The 20,816-nt window shown below is 36.9% G+C and overlaps 1 protein-coding gene across 3 annotated transcripts in view; it reads right to left on the minus strand.

Annotated features, from left to right (window-relative positions):
* RPAP2 (RNA polymerase II associated protein 2) overlaps positions 1-20,816 on the minus strand; it is a 77,604-nt gene that overhangs the window by 24,867 nt on the left and 31,921 nt on the right. For all 3 annotated transcript variants that reach the window (XM_032423729.1, XM_032423718.1, XM_032423709.1), the window contains 2 exons: positions 20,361-20,441; positions 9,684-9,752 (listed from right to left, as the gene is read on the minus strand). In XM_032423729.1, the coding sequence (XP_032279620.1) occupies positions 9,684-9,752; positions 20,361-20,441 (150 nt within the window). The remainder of the gene's footprint in view (positions 1-9,683; positions 9,753-20,360; positions 20,442-20,816) is intronic.

Genomic DNA, 20,816 nt, shown 5'->3' on the forward strand with positions numbered 1-20,816 from the left:
AATGTAGTTACCTGTGCACACATTCATCTCCCCCTTTCCTCAACATCCAGCAGGCTGTAAAGTCTTTGAGTGCAGAGGCTTTGTTTAATCTTTGTATCCCCCACAGTGCCTAAAATACAGTCTTACCAGTAGCAGCTGCTCAATACACCTTTGTTGTCTATTTTTAAATTCAGATTTCTAAGTATTTGGAACCTTTTCAATTATTGTGTAGATGCCAGCCTCTACACTGATTTATAGTTATGATGCTACAATGAAGTGTGGGTCTCATTTCCTTTTCTGGCATATATGGGTTCTACTTAACGTTGATTTTCATGGCATGGATTAGAGACACACAAAAAAAGACTAAACCAACTCTTTAGAAGAAAAATCAGAGCTACAAGTCAGGTACTTATCCATCCTTTAGCTAACAACAAGATGATACTATCTCAGAGAAGAAACTCAGGTTGCTTTACCATATCTAGTTTGTTTATTTATTTATTTCTCAGAAAGAGGGAACACAAGCAGGGGGAGCGGCAGGCAGAGGGAGAAGCAGGCTCCCCGCTGAGCAGGGAGCCCAATGCGGGGCTCGATCCCAGGACCTTGGGATCATGACCTGAGCCTAAGGCAGACGCTTTACCGAGTGAGCCACCCAGGCGTCCCACCATATCTAGTTTAAAGATTTATAAATGAACCCTTGAGATCTTTTCCTCAATGAATGAAAAAAAAAAAAGTAGGAAGTAAAAAAGGAAAATGTTATTCTAGAACCACTTCAAAAATTTACTTAAATATGATCTGAACAAAGAATCTAAAATTCACATGAGCAGCTTTCTAGACATCCCTATTCACTGACAAGACTTATTCCTAGAATAAAATGTAAAAAATAATGTAGAAGAGGGAAAAGAGGTCCACAGATTGTAGTGAGGATTCTGTAAGCAAAATAGTTTTAACATATTTTTACAGGGTGCCTGGGTGGCTTAGTCAGTTAAGTGTCTACCTTCAGCTCAGGTCATGATCCTGGGGTCCTGGGATTGAACCCACATAGGGTTCTCTGCTCACTGGAGAGTCTGCTTTTCCCTCTCCCTCTGCTGCTCCCCCTGCTTGCCCTTGTGCTCTCTCTCTCTCATCAAGTAAGTAAATAAATAAAGTCTAAAAAAAAAAAAAATTACCCTCCCCACAACCCCCCCCATATTTTTACATTAAAAACAATCAACATACACATTTTATTTTGCTCTCCACCACTCTAGAAGTATAATGCTGAAGTACTAAATCACTCCATTGCTTCCTTTTGCAGGTTCCTCAGCTTTGATGTGGAGTGCAATATAATGTCAGCTAATATAATGTCAGTCTGCAGTAGAAAGAGAGCAAAGGAATCTTGAGGGGTGTTTCTCCCCTTGACTTCAATGAGTACTCCGTAATCTTTCCACAGAAAGAGTGACTAGACTAGCCGTATCATTCAGTGCCATTTCTTTGCCAAGTTTAAGGACTAAGATCATTAAGTAATAATACTTGGGCAGAGTCACCATGGTTCTTTATCAGCAAAACTAAATTGTTTTCTATGCTAAATATACTCATCCTCATTGTCTCTTTCATTAGCCTTTTACATACTGCATTTGAATAACTTCTTACTTATAACATCTCATAGTTGAATTCACACTACTAAGTTGACTTAACCTGGATACAGTCTAACCCCTCATTTTGCCAACAAGAAAAATAATGCAAGATGAGGTTAAGAAACCTGTTCAAGGCTACACTGCCAGTGCAAAGGGGAAAAAAAAACAAAACAAAACAGGATATAATCCAGAATGAGACCGAATTTAGGATTTTAAGAGGCCCCTGCATAGCTAGAGGTAAGGGAATTACATTTAATAAAAGTATTGTAATGATTAATAAAAATTATTTACATCCATTTAAATTGCATTTACTTTTATCCTGGACACAAAGCTAAAGTCCCCAAATCAAGAGGCATACGAGGCTATTACTATTAAGGACGTCTAAGAAAAATAAAGTAGAAAAGAAGAAGGTACCATGAAGAAGTATGTCATTGTGGGCTTTCTACTTCATAACTATTATCTAGGAAAGGGAGATAAAAACTTTGATTACAAAAGACTATGCTAGCCAAATAAAATAAAATGTTTTTCTTATAACAGATGGTTTATGCCCTGATAATGTTTGTATTTAGTGCTTTAGGATTACCTATTAATAAGGAAGCCGGGATGCTTTCCATTGATATTTCTAATTCAAAGCAAACAAGTTCTTTGTAACTCACTTTGTAGTGATATATTACACATAGGTTTGTTTAAAGGGCTGGGCTGTAGTGACTTTAAACTTTATATCTCAATCCTGCTTGTGACAGATCTATAAGAGCAGCTTTGTAGAGGAGAGCTGGAAAAGCCTTTCTTCATAATTGTTGCTATGTAACAATTCTCTCACAATAGCAGCTCCAACTTTTTTTTTCAATGCTCTACAATGAAACGGAACCAACCAGTGGTGTCCATATGCACCATTATCTCATTCTTACCGTGCAGAACCCTGAGGCTGGGGATAACAATGCCCTTGAGTCTCTAGCTTCCTAGCCTCCCTCCCCAGGCCTGTCTCAGTGAGCTCAGTCAGGATGTGAAAATGTCATTGGTAGATACAGAGACTGACTCCTCAAGTCAAGGCTGTGACTGTCAAGGGCCCAGTGCTGCTTGCTACCTGCATGTCACCCATGCTGCCACTGTTGCTGGAGATGAGGAAGCTAGAGGGAACACCTTTGTGTTGAGCATCCTTGGTGACTTTAATATGTATTGTGGCCTTAAGTTGGGGACACTCAACTACTTGTCGTTAAAAACACTAACATTATAAAATTGTCAAAAATATGAGGAATTCTGAGGGGGGAAAAATCACTGGCTTTGGTTAAAAATTTAAACAAGTATTTTTTTCTTTAGAAAATATCTGGATTCCCAGAGTAAAGTTACTTCAATTTAAAAATATATTTTTCTTTTTTTTTTTTTTTTAAAGATTTTATTTATTTGACAGAGAGAGACACAGCGAGAGAGGGAACACAAGCAGGGGGAGTGGGAGAGGGATAAGCAGGCTTCCTGCCGAGCAGGGAGCCAGACGTGGGGCTTGAGCCCAAGACCCCAGGATCATGACCTGAGCTGAAGGCAGCCGCCTAACCGACTGAGCCACCCAGGCACCCCTAAAAATATATTTTTCTTATATAAACTCTCAGCAATAAGTATGGAGGGTTTAGAAATAATCGAATTATTATTTAATCCTCAGTAAACAAATACTTAAACTTCACTATGACAATGGTACTGTGATAGTAAACGTTGTAGGATAAACAAATCCAAGATTTACACAAGGGAAAAAACAAACAAAAAGAGGAATTTTATGGATACTGAGAAATAAAAAAAACAAACACCTGTTATGATTCAGATATTCAATTTATATGGTCTTATAATTCAACACTATGGTCTTTCTGAAAGGGCGGGGGGTCATAAGTAGTCATTTTGCATATTGAGAAATTCCTAGAACATAACAAATTGATATTACAAGTCCATGAAGGTCTAAAATCACTCACAATAGGCATATTTAAGTTTTGGAAAAACTGCAAATATAAGCCTCTGAATGACTACTGGGTATGAGGTAAGAAGAGAAGACCTTTACAGTTTAATCTATGGAGCCCTCAGTGGAAATTTACAACAGTGAAACCACCTTGGAAAACAGGCTAACAGTTCCTCAAAAGATTAAACAAAGAAGCTACCATCTGATGGTAACTCTACTTTCAGGTATATATGTAAGAGAACTGAAACATGTTCATACCAAAACTTGTACACAAATGTTCACAATAACCAAAAACTAGAAACAACCTAAATGTCCATCAGCTGATTAATGGATAAATAAAATGTGGTATATCCATAAAATGGAATATTACTCAGACATAAAAAGGAATGAAGTACTGTTATGTGCTACAACATTAATGAACTTTGAAAACATGTTAAGTGAAAGATGCCTGACACAAAAGGCCACATATTATATCATCCCATCTGTATGAAATGTTCAAAACAGGTAAATCCATAGAGACAGAAAGTAGATTAGTGGTTGCCGGGGGTTGAAAGAAGAGGAAATTGGAACTAAGCTAACAGATATGAGGTTTCTTTTTGGGGTGATGGCAATGTTCTGGAATTAGACAGTTATGGCCATTATATAATATAGTGAATATACTAAAAACCAGTGAATGATCCACTTTAAAATGGTGAATTTCATGTTATATGAATCTATATCTCAATAAAAATTCAATTAAATATAAAAAATTCCACAATTATAAGGAAAAATAAAAAAGTTATTTCAATGATCTTCCATTATGGTCTCAACTACTCAGAACCAAATTGGGAATGTTAGAAGGAAGGCCTTAGAATACTTCCGAAAACCAATAAATTTCTAAGGAACCATCTCTTCATTTTTCATGGTATGCTCACAAACTTCTCTAAGGAAATTAGTGATGGGTGGGCTAAAAAAACAACCTGCCGAGGCAAAAAGCCTTAGTTACATCTTTCTAGTCATGCCTGGTACCCTAGGGAAGTGACTCTCTTGAGTGTCTATCTGTATGATGGTTACCTAAAGTGGCTGCCCATATCCAGTGACGGCTTTTGTTTAGTGATCATGGTCAAGTTGAGCTTGTTTAAATACCATTTCTCAGGACTTAACATGCTCTTCCCTAAACAATGGAATACTGAAAGCTTTTAGGGGGAATAAACTATTGCATGGTCTCTGCCTAGGAAGTGGGCCACAGTTCACTGGAAACAGACAGTTCAGATAAATAAAATGAAAGCAGACATTTTTGGAGATGATCTTGAAAGCTTTCCATTAGAGAACATCAAGGGCATAAAACTAGGAATAGCATGTATCCATGTTAAACTACCACAAGTCACTCTGTACCTTCTCTAAGTAATACAAAGTATTCATCTCCTTCATTAGATAATCAAATCATGCCCATAGAACAACACTTACCCCTCTCTCTGGCTACCTACTAAAAGACACTCAACTCCTATGCTACAATTAACCAGAGATTGTCATAATACAAAGTAGTGGCTGTTTACAAAGGTTAGCTTGGGTGGAAAAGTTACATTTTAAATATGAAAAGTCAGTGAGGAAATGGATTCCCATTTCTGGCATGTGGGCTGTGCATAAAGTAAATTAGGCCAGTTAATCTAATTCTCCATAGCCCTCTATATGGTTTCTCTTTGGCTGCTAGTCTGGACCTTTCTCTAGATTTCTCAGCTTTCGGTCAACATAGTTCCCTCTTGTGTTACAGGGTGACGTATAATGAGAGCTCAAAGAAGACTGGGAAGACTAAGAACAAAGGGAAGAGGAAAAGGAGAAAAGGGATCAAGCTGATGGGGGTGTCCTATGGCTATAAAATCTTCTCAGAATACCAGTCAAAATATTCTCAAAGAAACTATACTGAGTACCGAGACCGTGATGAAAATTGATTCTACAGTTTCTGTTTTTCCTGTACTAGGAGTAGGATGAGAATTATGAGGAATATAAAAACAAATATGATACATTATGAGGAGGCATCACAAAATGTACTTTAATTATTATGCTTGCTAATTTGGTATATAAACACATCAAAATTATATAAATACATTAACTAGCCTTACACAATAGAGTATACAGGCACTAAAATATTTATAGCAGACTGTCTCTATATTTATACACATCTTTATAAAAAATCATGCATCAAGACTATGGAAAGAGCCTAGTATTAGAGCATTACTTTGTGGGAAAATCAGATTCAACTCTGTATTATTTCAACATATAGTATGTAAGAGTAAAGTCTGATAAAGTTCAACTAAGCTAAAAAATTACTATAAGCAAGTGCTTAAGCAGTAACACCAATTACCAGGCTACTTTACTGCATTTCTAATGAGTTATTAAAAAACAAAAAAAGGGGCACCTGGGTGGCTCAGTTGGTTAAACGTCTGCCTTCAGCTCAGGTCATAATCTCGGGGTCCTGGGACTGAGCCCTGTGTCGGGTTCCCTGATCAGCGGGGAGTTTGCTTCTCCCTCTCCCTCTACCCCTCCCCCTGCTTGTTTTCTCTCTCTCAAATAAATAAATAAAATCTTTAAAACAAAACAAAACAATACTGGGTCAATTATCAGTATTACAGATGTTCTATGTAAGGAGTACTTCAGAATCTTTGCTAATTTTAACATTTATTAAATAAACATGAAGGGACTAAAGGGAAATTAATTCCTTCACTGTTAAATAAATGTATACTGTTTAAGCTCTGATTTAAAAGGTCTTTTTCTGTGTGCTCTTGACAGCTATTTAAGGTGTGAGTACAAAGTATAAATATCCATAAACGTTGCAGTCATATTGGCCGTTCAAGTCATATGGAGAAATCTAAATGAAATGGGAATAGATCATGATGTATTTTTACATATAAGTGTATTTCATGGGGTGTGCAAAGATGAAGTGTATAATTTGATTTGATCAATTCCTTCCTGAGATTATATGGGTATAAAATTCCCATCAGTATACACTGACAGATTACACATTGTGGTTTAAATTTTTCTAATGTTAATACATCTGTGAAACTGCAAGGGAAGTTACGAGGAAAAGATGATTTGCTACCGAAACACCTTATTTACTATTAAGAGTACAGATGTGAAAGTTCAAGAATCAGCCCTCTTTCATTCTTCTGGACTACTGTGTTTTTCTCAAAATACTGATTTTTTTCCCCTCCAACAAGTGTTAGACTGGAGCCAGTACAGCAAAAATGCTAATAAAATGTATATTTTCTAAGTAGTTCTCAAGACGAATTTTGATACAGCTTTCATACATTAAACAAGTGCTAATAACAAAACCTTGCAATGTTCATATACAAAGAATAGTACTATTGTTATATAATACTGAACATATTATCTTATTATACTCATCTTCAGTGACTTATCACTGCCATTCAGAATCTTTTTCCTAGCTATAAAGATTTATAAGAAGTTCACTTTTAACATGAATTCCAGAAACATCTGCAAGTAATGGCTAAAAAAATTCCACTGGAAATTTGAGAGTAGATGCAAAGGTTTTCCAAATCATAGAATAATTATTTAAAAAAAAAGATAATCCCATTTAGCCTATGTTCAATCTTAGTGGCAATAAATTAAAAGGCTGAGTAGTGCGGTTATTGCTCCACAAATACATGTGAGTATGTTACTTCCTTTCTCCTTTTATGTGCATGTCTCTTTGGGTGTCTAAAGTCTCCACATTTTTCACCGTGTTTAAGATTCTTTAGCCAATGCTTGCCCTCAAGCCTGCTTTTTCTTCCCCCAATGACAAAATGCCTTTCCCAAAAAGTAATTGTGAACTCAAAGTGGGCAGAAAGAGGAGTGCAAATATGAAGTATAATTATACTTTAGAGAAGTCAATGGGATTAGTATTTCACTAAGTATTTTAATTTTATCCCCATCTCATAAAGTAATATTTACTCTAAAAGGATAATAAAAGGACAAGGCTGAGAAAGAAGGGGCTTATGAGTTGAGCCAGAGATTCTTTGGGGGAAGAAATATGAAAAGCTAAAGGGGACTTTCTGAGAAAAGAGGAAATAAATAAAATGATACTGGGACAGGAGACAAAGTCTTAGAAGCTGATGACCAAAGAATAAGGGGATTCAGCTAGTGAACATATAGAAGGTACAAATACAGAATGGAAGGGATCAGGAATAACCTGCAAGGAGGGCTAATGGCAAAAGTTAGAATTATGAGAAAATAATGTTTCAAAGGCAAAAACCAAGAAAGTGTCAGCTGACTTGGTGTCTACAATGACCAATGATTTTAAAAGAAGCCAGAAGAGCCCTAACTGTACAGTATTTTAGTTATGCAGGTATCAAAAGGACCAAGGACCAGGAGAAAGATGGACAGATCTAGCTAGGGGTCAATATATAATGAAAGAAAAGGATTCAAGGTGAATGACAAAAGGAACCAGTCAGTGTTTACTGCTACCTCAAGACTGACCACGTAACGTGCAACATGCAATACAAATAAGATGTGTGCAGTTTGTTTCTTAACTTCAATTAAGTTACTATTTTTATGGGTCACTGACCCCTGAAATAAGAGGTTCCCTAAACTATATCCAAAGTTAGGGAAGTCAAATAGTGCCTAAAAGGATTAGCAAAGCTTACAATATTTTGTGCCACATGGGGACCTTTATTAAAATCAAACACTAGAAGCTTATTTTTGTGTGGCATAATTATTTGAAATTTTAATGGCAGTCTTTATTATTTCATTTTCTATACTTTTTTTGTCCCTTGCTATACATTTTGGAGAAGATGTGCCCAGAGTTTGATACAAAAAAAAGTAGGACCTAACATGTGTCCTCAGTAAGCAGCTGCTCATTAAGATAATACTTCCAGTTACTGGCTTAGAAAGCAAGATTCTGAGATTACTGCTTGGCGCAGGCCTGTGACTTGTCAACCAAAAAAGTTACTTCCTCTTTAGTATAATGAATTGCAGAAGTACAGTTAAACAGTTATCTATGAGGGTTTATTGGCAGGCATAGGATATGGTGGGTGAGCAGAGATACTGATATATTTTTTTTTGCTAGTGACCAAAATATTTACAAATTTCATAAAATGGAAAGAACTTTCTAAAAAATTAGTAAGATCTGTTTCACAAATAACCAATTCAACTGGAACACTGAATAGTAGAAATGACAAAAGATTTGTTCTTATGGGTGATAAAAAATTTATATCAGGGCATTCAAGTAAAGTTATTTTCTGTGTTCTGGTTTAATGAATCATGTGAGTTGTATCTGGCTGGGTGACACAGATGCCGGCTCACTGAAGCCTATGCTAATGCCTCCCAGCACAGCCTTCCTTGGGACAGTGAAGCCAGAGTAACATGTCAGACTGAAGAAATATCAAAGAAAGAGAAAGCAGGGTTGGAGATGCTATGAGGTTGGCTCGGAACACTTCTTGACCTGTGAGTGTCCAGTAAGTATTCAGTGTCCTATGGGCTTCAATGACCTAACAAGCAGCAAGTAGCAACACTAATGCAGTAATGAATGGTCCTCAAAAGAAGACTTGCAATTCAAGCTGAAAAACACTACACTTACTAGATGGTTTTAACCCTACTGAAAGACAGCTTTGGAAACCACTAGTGATTTCTTAAAAGGTGAATGAGTATTAAATGTTTTATATATGCTTGTGTAGTAAGTATCTACTTTAGTTCCTTTATATCTGTTTGATTTTAAAGATGTATATTAGTTTGGAAATTAAAACAGTCCTAAAGCTATGAATGATAAAATATGTTGAAAAAAAATGAAATAGCATTAAATATGTTGGTAAAACTAGAGTTATAAAATAATGAGACCCATTCAATGTTAATAAAAATGCATTGTTAAAAATGAAATTAAAGGACTATTCCATATATATTCCACATGGAGATGTTCTCCTCTTTCAAAAGATAACAAATAATATTTGTGAAGAAAAAGGCCCTCAGAAGAAAAGATGGCAAAAAAAATAGAGAATAATTAAAGCTTAACAAAACACCAGCATATCACTTTACATGAAAGTTATTTCATCACATAGGAAAGGAAAGTAAGGCACAAAATAGAGGTACATTTTCCAAAGATGCTTATAAAATCAATGAATAACTTGGTTTTTCCCCAGTCAAAATTCTATTTAGTATTTAGAATTAAAATCTGAAGGAGTACTTACAATGACAGCAACACCACGGCAATTAAGGTCCACTCTGCAGGTTTGTGTATAATATTTCTATTTGTTAATCTGTAAGACAGGAAGATAAAGTTTACCAAAGGATTGTTACATTTAAATACATAAATCATCTATTTTTAGATAAAATCAGATTTATGACATCTTGTGTCAAAAAGCACTATTTTCTATTCTTTTTTTGTTTGATAGGAGTCAGCAGAATAATACTGTGGCTTGATCTTCAGTACCTGATAATGACCATCTCAAAAGAACATGTTCCAGCCCACTTCTATATATTTATAACAATATTACTGTTAGACAGGATGGGAATATAGGAACAATATGGGCAACTAAATTGCATGGTTTATCAAAATACACACACACAGTTCCCTGTAACCATATCTTCTGTATTTTCCCCCAATCAAATTTTTCATTAAAACTAACAAGCTAATAAGCAATTTCTGATTTTAATTCATCTTTTGCACCTTCCTACCTTGTGGTAGGTCGGCAGCAGGCACTGAAGGGATGTCATAATCCATAATTTACAGAAATAAAAGTTGACAAATTATAAGGCTAGGTCTTTAACAAAAAAAGTTTTATAATCTGAAGGGGCACCTGCACCCCAATGTTTATAGCAGCAGTGTCCACAATAGCCAAACTATGGAAAGAGCCCAGATGTTCCCTGACAGATGAATGGATAAAGAAGATGTGGTATATATATATATACAAGGGAATACTACTCAGCCATCAAAAAATGAAATCTTGCCATTTGCAATGACGTGGAGGGAACTAGAGGGCATTATGCTAAGCGAAATAAGTCAACCAGAGAAAGACAATTATATGATCTCACTCATGTGGAATTTAAGAAACAACACAGAGGATCATAGAAGAAGGGAGGAAAAAATAAAACAAGACAAAATCAAAGAGAGAGACAAATCATAAGAGACTCTTAATCACAGGAAACAAACTGAGGGTTGCTGGAGGGGAGGGGGTGGGAGTGGTGGGGTAACTGGGTGATGGACATTGAGAAGGGCATGTGATATAATGAGCACTGGGTATTATATAAGACTGAGGAATCACTGACCTCTGCCTCTAAACCAATAATACATTATATGTTAATTAACTGAATTTAAATAAAAAAACAAAAAAAAGCTTTAAAATATCAGAAATTAATTCTATCACTTAGCAGTTGATGACAACAAAATACATTGTAGTCAACTTAGTTTCTCAGAAACCATTTGGAAAAACTGCTCTAAATAAAAAAAATGATATAAATCAGTAAGAAAAAAAAGACAGCCAATGATATCTGATAAAGGACCACTACCCAAAACAGACAAAGAGCACTTAAAATTTAACAACAGGAAAACAAACAGCCCAATGAAAAAATGGGCCAAACACCTTAACAGACATCTCATCAAAGATAAACAAATGACAAATAGGCAGATGAAAAGATGTTCCACATCATATCTCATAACGGAACTGCAATTTAAAATGAAAATGAGATACTACTATACACCAATCACAATGGCCAAAATCCCAAACATTGACAAAATCAAATGCTGAATCAAAATCCATCCACAAGAGTCATACATTTGCTACAACTGATAAACCTACACTGACATCATCATCACATGGTCAAATGTTTGGCTCTGTAGCAAGGATGTGGAGCAACAGGAACTCTCATTCAGTGCTGATGGGAATACAGAATGGTACAGCAACTTTGGAAGAGTTTGGTGCTTTCTTACAAAACTAAACATATTCCACCATCTGATCAGCAATCATGTTCCTTGGTATTTATCCAAAGGAGTCAACAACTTATGACTATAAAAAACCTGCGCACAGATGTTTATAGCAGCTCTATTTACAACTTCCAAAACGTGGAAGCAACCAAAACGGCCCTCAGTAGGTGAATGGAAAAATAAGCTGTGGTACATCCAGATAATGGATCATTATTCAGCCCCAAAGCTTTGTGCTATCAAACTGCCAAAAGATGTGGAGGTACTTATTTATTTATTAGATTTTATTTATTTATTTGTCAGAGAGAGAGGGAGAGAGACACAGAGAATAAGCATAAGCAGGGGGAGTGGCAGAGGCAGAGGGAGAAGTAGGCTCCCTGCATAGCAAGGAGCCTGATGCGGGACTCAATCCCAGGATCCTGGGATCATGACCTGAGCCGACGGCGGCCACTTAACTGATGAGCCACCCAGGCGTCCCTATTTATTTTTTTTAAAGATTTTTATTTATTTGTCAGAGAGAGAGTGTGCACAAGCAGGAGGAACGGCAGGCAGAGGGAAAAGCAGGCTCCCTGCTCAGCAAGGAGCCCGATGCAGCACTTGATCCCAGGATCCTGGGATCATGACCTGAGCTGAAGGCAGATGTTTAACCAATTGAGCCACCCAGGCGTCCCAACGGAGGTACTTTATATGCATATTACTTAAGTGAAAGAAGACAGTCTGAAAAGGGTACATACTGTATAATTCCACCTATATGACATTTGGGAAAAGGTAAAACTATGGAGATAGTAAAAAGATCAGTGGTTGCCAGGGGTTGTGGAATGGGGGTGGTGGTGGGGGAGTAGACAAACAGGTGGAGCACAGAGGTGCTTTAGGGCAGTGAAAATACTGTATGATACTATAATGATAGGTACATGTCATACACTCATCCAAGCCCACAGATTATATAATACCAAGAGTGAACTCTAATGTAAACTGTGGACTCTGGGTGACAATGATGTTGTCAATGTAGGTTCATCAACTGCAGCAAATGTGTAAGCCCGGTTGGAAGGTGGCTAATGGGGGAGGCTATGCATATGTGGGGGCAAGGAGTATTATAGGGAATCTCTGTACCTTTTTCTCAATTTTGCTATGAATTTAAAACTGCTCTTAAAATATAGTCTTGGGGCACCTAGGTGGCTCAGTCGTTAAGCGGCTGCCTTCGGCTCAGGTCATGATCCCAGGGTCCTGGGATCGAGCCTGCACCGGGCTCCTTGCTCAGCAGGGAGCCTGCTTCTCCCTCTCCCTCTGCCTGCCTGCTGCTCCCCCTGCTTGTGCTCTCTCTCTGTGTCAAATAAATAAAAATAAATTTTAAAAAAATCTTAAAAAAAAATATATAGTCTTAAAAAAACCCCAGCCAATAAACAAAGAGACAAAGGATATAAGCAGGCAATTTACAGAGAAGGAAAGTTGAATTGTCAGTAAACATTTGAACAAGAGTTTAATTTCACTAGTAATCTAGAAAACTAATATAAAAGCAATAATTCACTCCACCACACTGGCAAAAATAAAATACTGATAATACTAAAGGCTGGTGAGAATATGAAGAAATGGTATTTTTAACACACTTGTTGATGTGAGCAATCAAACAATTTGGCAGTATCTAATAAAGCTGAAATGCATATGAATAGCTCAATTATTTCACTTCTAGATATAAGCCCTAAACAAACTCTCACTTATGTTTAAGGAAATATGTATAAAGATAGTTAATGTGCTTGTAATAGGAAAAAAATCATAAGTTGTGGCATTTTTACAGAATACTAAACAGGTCAAAATGATGAACGAAATAGACTTACATATTTTGCTCATCATAATTTGAATGAAAGACAGCAAGTACGGTATCACATTATTTATATAACTCAAGAACAGACAATACTCAGTATTATTTTTGGATACACATGAGGAGAAGTATAAAAACAAAGACTAGAAAGATACATATCAAATTCACAGTATCAGCTGCTTCTGGGCGAGGAAAGGAGAATGGACTGGGAAAGAGAACAAAGGGGAATTCACGTCAGGGCCTTTGCATTGGCTATTCCATTGCCTGAAACTATCTTCCCCAGGTTAAGTTTTCTTGTCACCTTCACAATAAGGCCTATCTGGACCACCATATTAAAAAGTGAAACTTCTAGGGGCGCCTGGGTGGCTTAATCGGTTAAGCGTCCAATTCTTGATTTTGGCTCAGGTCATGACCTTAGGGTGGTGAGATCGAGCCCTGTGTGGGGCTCTATGCTCAGTGGGAAGTCTGCTCGAGATTCTCTCTTTCCCTCTGCTCAAACGTGCACCACTTCTCTCTCTCAAGTAAATCTTAAAAAAAGAAAAAAAGTGAAACTTCTTTCCACTTCCCAGCCCCAGATTCCTGACTCCCTTATCCAGCTATATATTTTTCTTTCTTCTCCTATTCCAGTTATCACCTTTTTTTTTTTTTTTTTAAGATTTATTTTATTTATTTCAGAAAGAGTGTGGGAGGGGAGGGGGAGAGGGAAAGAGAAACACAAGCAGACTCCAGGCTGAGTGCAGAGACCAATGCGCGGCTGGAGCCCAATGTGGGGCTCCATCCCACAAGGCTGAGATCAGACCTGAGCTGAGACCAAGAGTTGACACTCAACTGACTGTGCCACCCAGGCACCCATCTACTATCACCTTCTAACATATAGTTATTGTTTATTATCTGTTTGTTTGTTTTTTTGGCTTGTGGCAGGAATCTATACGTTCTTCACCTATTTATTTCAGATCAATTTCTTGGGTGTTCAGAATGATCTGATATTTATCTAACTGTGTTCAAGGGATGAGGAAAGCATAGGGCCCTCTAGTACTCTGCCATCTTAAGTCCTTTCTCTTCACCTATTTATTCCAAACACCCAGACAAGGTAGGCATTCAATTAATTTTTTTCTAAATGAGTGACTTAAACTTTAATATTTTAATTTAAAAAATATATCTGGATCAAATATTGCAAAATATCTATTAATTCTGAGTAGAGAACATGTATATCTTTATTACATTAATCTGAATTTTTCCCATAGTTAAAAATGTTTTACAAGATTCTAAAAAGTCCAGATGATATAAAGTACACTATAGTGGTTAAAAATTGTGACAGACATATGGGTTCGTTACTCAGATCTGTCACTTGGCCATACTTGGGACACATTCAACAGCTGTAAAACTTTTTAAAAATTCAATAAAACAGGAACAACAGTACTGCCTACCTCGTAGAGTTCTTGTGAGAACTAAATGTACAAAAGACATCCATGTTGCCAAATTCAACGGACATTTCTCAGTCCTCATCTTAATCGATTAGCAATATTTGAGACAACTAATACTTCCTTTCTCCTTGGGGCACTTTCTTTACCTGCCTTCCACCTGCTTGATTTCCCTCCCTCTCACTGGCACTTTTTCTCAAACCTTCTGATTTGGGTAACTCCATGGCCTCTACCCTTGGTTCTCTCATTTCCTCTCTATATGCTCATTCCCTTAGTGCTCATAGCTTTAAATATTAGATAACTCCAATCTCATAGCTTTAAATATTAGATAACTATGTGCTGATAGCTCTCATATTTATGATCTCTAGCCTGGACACTTTCCTTGAATTCCAGACTTCTATATCTAATGGTCTCCTTGACATTTCCACTTGAATATGTAACAGGCATCTCAAAACTTAGTACAGCCAAAATGGAGTTCCTCATCTTCCCCCAAAACCAGGTCCTCCTGCGGATAGGTCCATCTCAGTAAATGGCTATGCAATCCTTCCAGAATCTAGTTACTTAGGCCAAAAATCTTGTGGTTAACCTTGGCTCTCTTCATGTCCCATGTCCAAACAGTCATTAAATCCTGATGGAACTATCTTCAAAAGAGAATTTGATTACTTATTACCTCTACTGCTTTCACCTTGGTCCACTTCATTTCTTGCCTAGATTACCAAGACAGCATCCTAAATGGTCTTCCTGCCTCTGCCCATCTATTGTAATTCTCAAATCAACAGAGTGATGTTGTTAAAAATGTATGTGAGATCATATCATTCCTCTGTTCAGAATCAACCAATTGCTCTTCATCTCACATCACACTTGGAGTAAAAGTGAAAGAATGACCATAGCTATAAGGCCTATATAATCTATACCACACCCACTCCCTGCCCTGTACTTCTCTGACCATATCTTTTTGTACCTTTTCCTCTGCTCATTTCTCCAGCCTCACTAGCATCCTTAATATTTTATGAATATACCAGGCCTGCAGTACCTAATATATTTTCACAGACAACAAGATGGCTTGCTCCCTCACCAACTTTTAGATCTTTCTATAAATGGCATCTTCTCCATGAGGTCTTCCCTGACCAGTCTGTCACAGATGAAAAATCAGAACTACCTTCCCCTCCTCAGTACCAACCCCTTTCCCTGCTTCTGGGGAAAAAGGGAAGAGAATGAAATGAGAAAGGGGAAAGGGCATATCACCAGATAATGATAATACATATACTGTTCTTAAATATTTACATATCCTTTCTATTAGAATAGTTCCATGAGAGAAGGGATTTTTGTCTGTTTTGTTCACTGCTTTGTCTGGAGCAACTCAAACAGAATCTAGCACATGACCAAAAAAGGTCAAAACATAAGCATGTAAAACATGGCAAAAACAATTAAAAATAAATTCCTTTTCTTTTTCTTTTTTTAAAGAAATTCCTTCTCTACTATACTCAAATCTCCCAAAGTTGACCCAAATTTAAGATTTCATGAATTCATTTACTCATCCAGCAAAAAACGTATTCAGTGCCTGCTCTATACCACTGCTGCAGGCACTGGGGAAAACACAAGATCTTTTTGTGTCAAAACAGAATTTTAATTCAAATCAGATTTAGAAAATATCTTGACCCAACTCTGATAACAGTGAATCTTTACCAAGCAACTTCTGATGGAACCACTATGGCAGGTAAATCAAAGTAACATTCTGGATAAATGACTGTGATGCAATTCAGTGGAAAGGACAGTTCTATTCACAGGGGAAAGATTCTTCAAAGAGCTGAAAAAGCTGCTTTATGTGTAAGTTCTAATAGGCTCTCAACTCTGGCTGCACATTAGAATCACCTGGGGGGCTTTTAAAGAATACTGATGTCTGGGCCCAACCCTAACCAAATGAAACTCAATCCCTAGGGGTAGAGCCAGGCATCTGTAGTTGTTAAAAGCTCCCCAGGTAATTCTGATGCACAACTGGTTTGAGAATCACTGTTTTACAAGTTCCTATTATTGATTATCATTTCAAAGGGAAGGATATGGTTATTTATGTCAACTCTTTTCCATTGCCAGGATCTACTGAAAAGATCTCTCAACACTAGTCCCTGTCATCAATATGGCATTTTTTTTTAGAGACTTCGTGTAGAAAGCCCTAGCCCACAAATAAGTCACATACCTGCTGAAGTTGTCCTACTAGAATCTGAAGACCCCATGAGTTATTTTACTAGAGGTAATTCTGTACTCTAAGTAACTGACATTTTCCTAAAAAGCAGCAGCAAAGCCAATTTAAGCAATTTTTATTAAAGCTATAGACTCTGACCTGCAGGTACTAAAAAGTAAAGATTTAAAAAATAATTAACATCAAGGTTTCTTATATTTGTGTGTGATTAATGATCTTGTAGTTGCATTGTTTCCATGTTATCTAATAAGGGTAACAACCTCAGTAATTAGAACAATCATGTCATTCAGATATACTGTTATTACCTGAACATTCACTTTAAAGTCTAAACATTCTAGATAAAGTAAAAATGTCCTTATATGTTTTTGTCAGTCAGAAAAATAAAATGCTGCAGTAATCAATGATGCCTGTGAAAACCATTAATTTTATGTATAAAACAATTAGTAAAAAATTTTAATTATTTAGCAAAATAGATCAACAGTTAATACAAATGGTAAATACATTAAACAGATTACTTTCTTGAGAATGTTGTATCTTGGAAAAAATGTTTATATAAATTCAAATAATGTTAGGACAGAATAATAGAGATTAGATTTTATCATAATTCGATCTTTGCAGAACTCTATTACATATTAGGATTCACAACATTAAAGAAAATAACTGTTGTTAAAAAGGAACAACAGGCCCCAAAATGGAGTCCCTTATGCTAAGACCCACCAAGACTTTACACCTAACCTAACTGTAGTTTCATCTGGAGTTTTAAACCCATCAGTCTGGAATTTCCTGATTACCACTAAGGAGGTAATCTGTATGATAAGACCCCCTGCCTTTCCCTCTAAGGGAAGGTGACCTTGCCTGAAACAATCCTTTCTTTTATTTTTTCTAATAACTTCCTTGTCCTGCCCCATTTCTGCCTACAAATGCCTTCTATTTTGTACAACCCCTCTGAGCATCCTTCCATTTGTTAGATGAAATGCTGTCTAATTCATTAACCACTAAGTGAAGTCAATTAGATCTTTAAAAACTGACTTGATTGAATTTTTTTTTTTTTTAAAGATTTTATTTATTTGACAGAGAGAGACACAGTGAGAGAGGGAACACAAGCAGGGGGAGTGGGAGAGGGAGAAGCAGGCTTCCTGCTGAGCAGGGAGCCAGATGCGGGGCTCCATCCCAGGCCCCTGGGATCATGACCTGAGCCAAAGGCAGATGCCTAACGACTGAGCCACCTAGGCGCCCCTGAATTTTTGTTCTTTAAGAGCTTTAAGAGCTACATTTAAATTTTACTTATTTACTGCCATTTAAGTTATAAATCTTCAAGAAAATGGCCTACTGGGGAATTCTTAGAATCCTGTGATGATGAATTTAACACAATGCCACTTCAAAATATCATGAGTTGAAAAAATATCTAAATTATGTAAATACATATGCAATAATCTCAATACAATCTCTAATCAAAATAATAAAAATGTTAAGACAAAACTGTTAAGAATAAATTGAGGTACCCCTAACACATTCTGCTTAGTCAAACTTCACAACAAAAGACTCTACAAGAATGTCTTAAAACAACGCCTATAGTCTTGAATCTACAAAGGCCAAATATTTAAACATAAAGTGGTACAAATGATCCTTTTCAGAGGATGAAGTTTTTTGAGATTTGCCTAAACTATGAATCCCAGATTCCTCTAGTACATACCTTATTGAAAAACAGTTTCCTGAATCACTTTGTGGCATACAAAAAGGTTAGTGATGTTTTTAAATGTGTTAGTTTAAAGTGAATGGCTATTTGGTATTACTGATATATAGTACAGTGACTACAAGAGAAATCTAACAGCTAACAATGTCAAGAAATTATTTTTGTACTGTAATTTTAAACTTTTAAAACATTATTACTACAGTAGATAACAATAAACCATACTGATTATTTATTGGATGAAATGATTCTTCCAATTTAGAAGTTTGTTCGATGTTGGTGCTATCTAGTTTTAGCCACAGGCAAGTAATGATTTTAATATTTGGTCACTGGCATTTGGCCAAAATGTGTGTTTGGTGCACCTCTACCGATACAGTATTTAGAGGCCTATCCTTATGCTTCTTGGTACAGAACACAGTCTTAGCCCAGATGAATATTTTCACCTTGACAATTTTAGAAAAATCCCAACTGCTCTGTTTCACAATTGATACTCTCTTTTCTTCCTTTCTTTATACTTCTTATCACTTCAAATCCATTCCACACAATTCAGTATTAAATTACCCACTGTTGTGTACTGTTCACTGTGTTCAAATTATTTTCTAACAGGAGAGTTCTTCCTTGAGGGTAGGCATAATGCTTCTTTTGCATTGCCCATCGGGTGTAGCAGCACAGTGCTGGTCATCTGATCTGTATCTACTAATTCACTAAGATTCAATATGTTACTGGCTAATCACCTTTGTGTCTCAGACATCATTTTCCTTCTTAATTTTAGGCAATAAACAATCCAAAACTAACTATATCAACGTTTGAGCAAAGAAGATGCTGCATTTAATAAAAGATGATTGGGGTGCCTGGGTGGCTCAGTTGGTTAAGCGACTGCCTTCGGCTCAGGTCATGATCCTGGAGTCCCGGGATCGAGTCCCCCATCGGGCTCCCTGCTGAGCAGGGAGTCTGCTTTTCCCTCTGACCTTCCCCCCTCTCATGCTCTATCTCATTCTCTCTCTCAAATAAATAAATAAAATCTTTAAAAAAAAAAATAAAAGATGATTAGTGGAGGAGACAATAGAACACTATTCTTAGATCTAAGACACTGAAGGTAAGTCACTTTTTTCATGTCTTTGTTGAAAGCCCCAACAGTTAAAATCAGAACTAGACAAGACTGTTTAACATAACTCTTGTTTTAATTAAAACCCATGTGCTTATTTCTTATTGTACTTTGAGGCATTGATGAAGCTGTTTTGCAATACCCCAGAACATCCAAACTGCCTGACCAGAAATGCCCTGATAGCAAAGGAATGCCTAGAAGACTACATCCCACATGTGTCCTTCCCTGCCCACGATCATGGGCTGACCACATACTGACCCTGACCCATGATCATGTGCTCCCTGCCTGCTCTCTTGCACGGACCCTCCTAAACCTCTCCTTATAAAACTCTAGGTGTCCGTCTTGCGGGTGGAGAGACTGGTTGTTAAGGTCTGCCACCTCTCCTGGCTGCTGGCACCCAAAATAAATCTTTCCCTTTCTCTTTTCCAAACTCTTGTCTCTTGAGTTATTGGTTTCTCTTGGGACAAGTTTATCCAAGTTTGTTCAACAAGAGTGTGGGCAAATCCAGCCAGGAGCTATGCTTTTGATTAGTCCAGCCCCCTCAGGATTTCCTAGGATGGAGCAGTTGGCCATGGCAGCATGCCAGGGTTTACCCATTCATTTCCTGAGTTAGTGGCTGTGATAGATCATTAGGTAACACAGTCTTTCTATGGATTCTGCAAGGCAATCACAGGAAGTCAAAATAACTGAGATGGAAAATTTCATTATTAACACCAACCTGAAAGTTCGGATGAGATTTTTCAGTTGTGCATAAATATCTCCTAATGTGATCTGAAGAGGCCCCACAAGTCCAGGCACTCTGAAAATAAAAAATTAGACTTCTTTTAAAATATAATTTAATTATATAGATATATTCTCTGAATCTTGCCTAAGTCTGGATTTTCCATAGGTAATAATGGCACTTAGGTAGAGGCAGGTAAGCTAGTTTCTGACTGGTGGGAACTCATCAGGATACATTTCATAACCATGCACTCCACTTTGTAGTCTATGCTACAGTGTGAGGCACTGAAAAATATTATTTTGGCTGCTATCTATATTCTTGTACTTGTTTTTCTTACCTTTACTTTCAAATATTAGACTAAACGGAAAGAACACAAGGCTAGAGGAACTGGACCCCCCAAATGGTCCAATTTAGGAGTGTGATCTATTTCTCCTTATGAAATCCTTATGGTGG

Source organism: Phoca vitulina, unplaced genomic scaffold, assembly GCF_004348235.1.
Source record: "Phoca vitulina isolate PV1807 unplaced genomic scaffold, GSC_HSeal_1.0 scaffold2, whole genome shotgun sequence".
In the NCBI taxonomy this organism is placed as follows: Eukaryota; Metazoa; Chordata; class Mammalia; order Carnivora; family Phocidae; genus Phoca; species Phoca vitulina.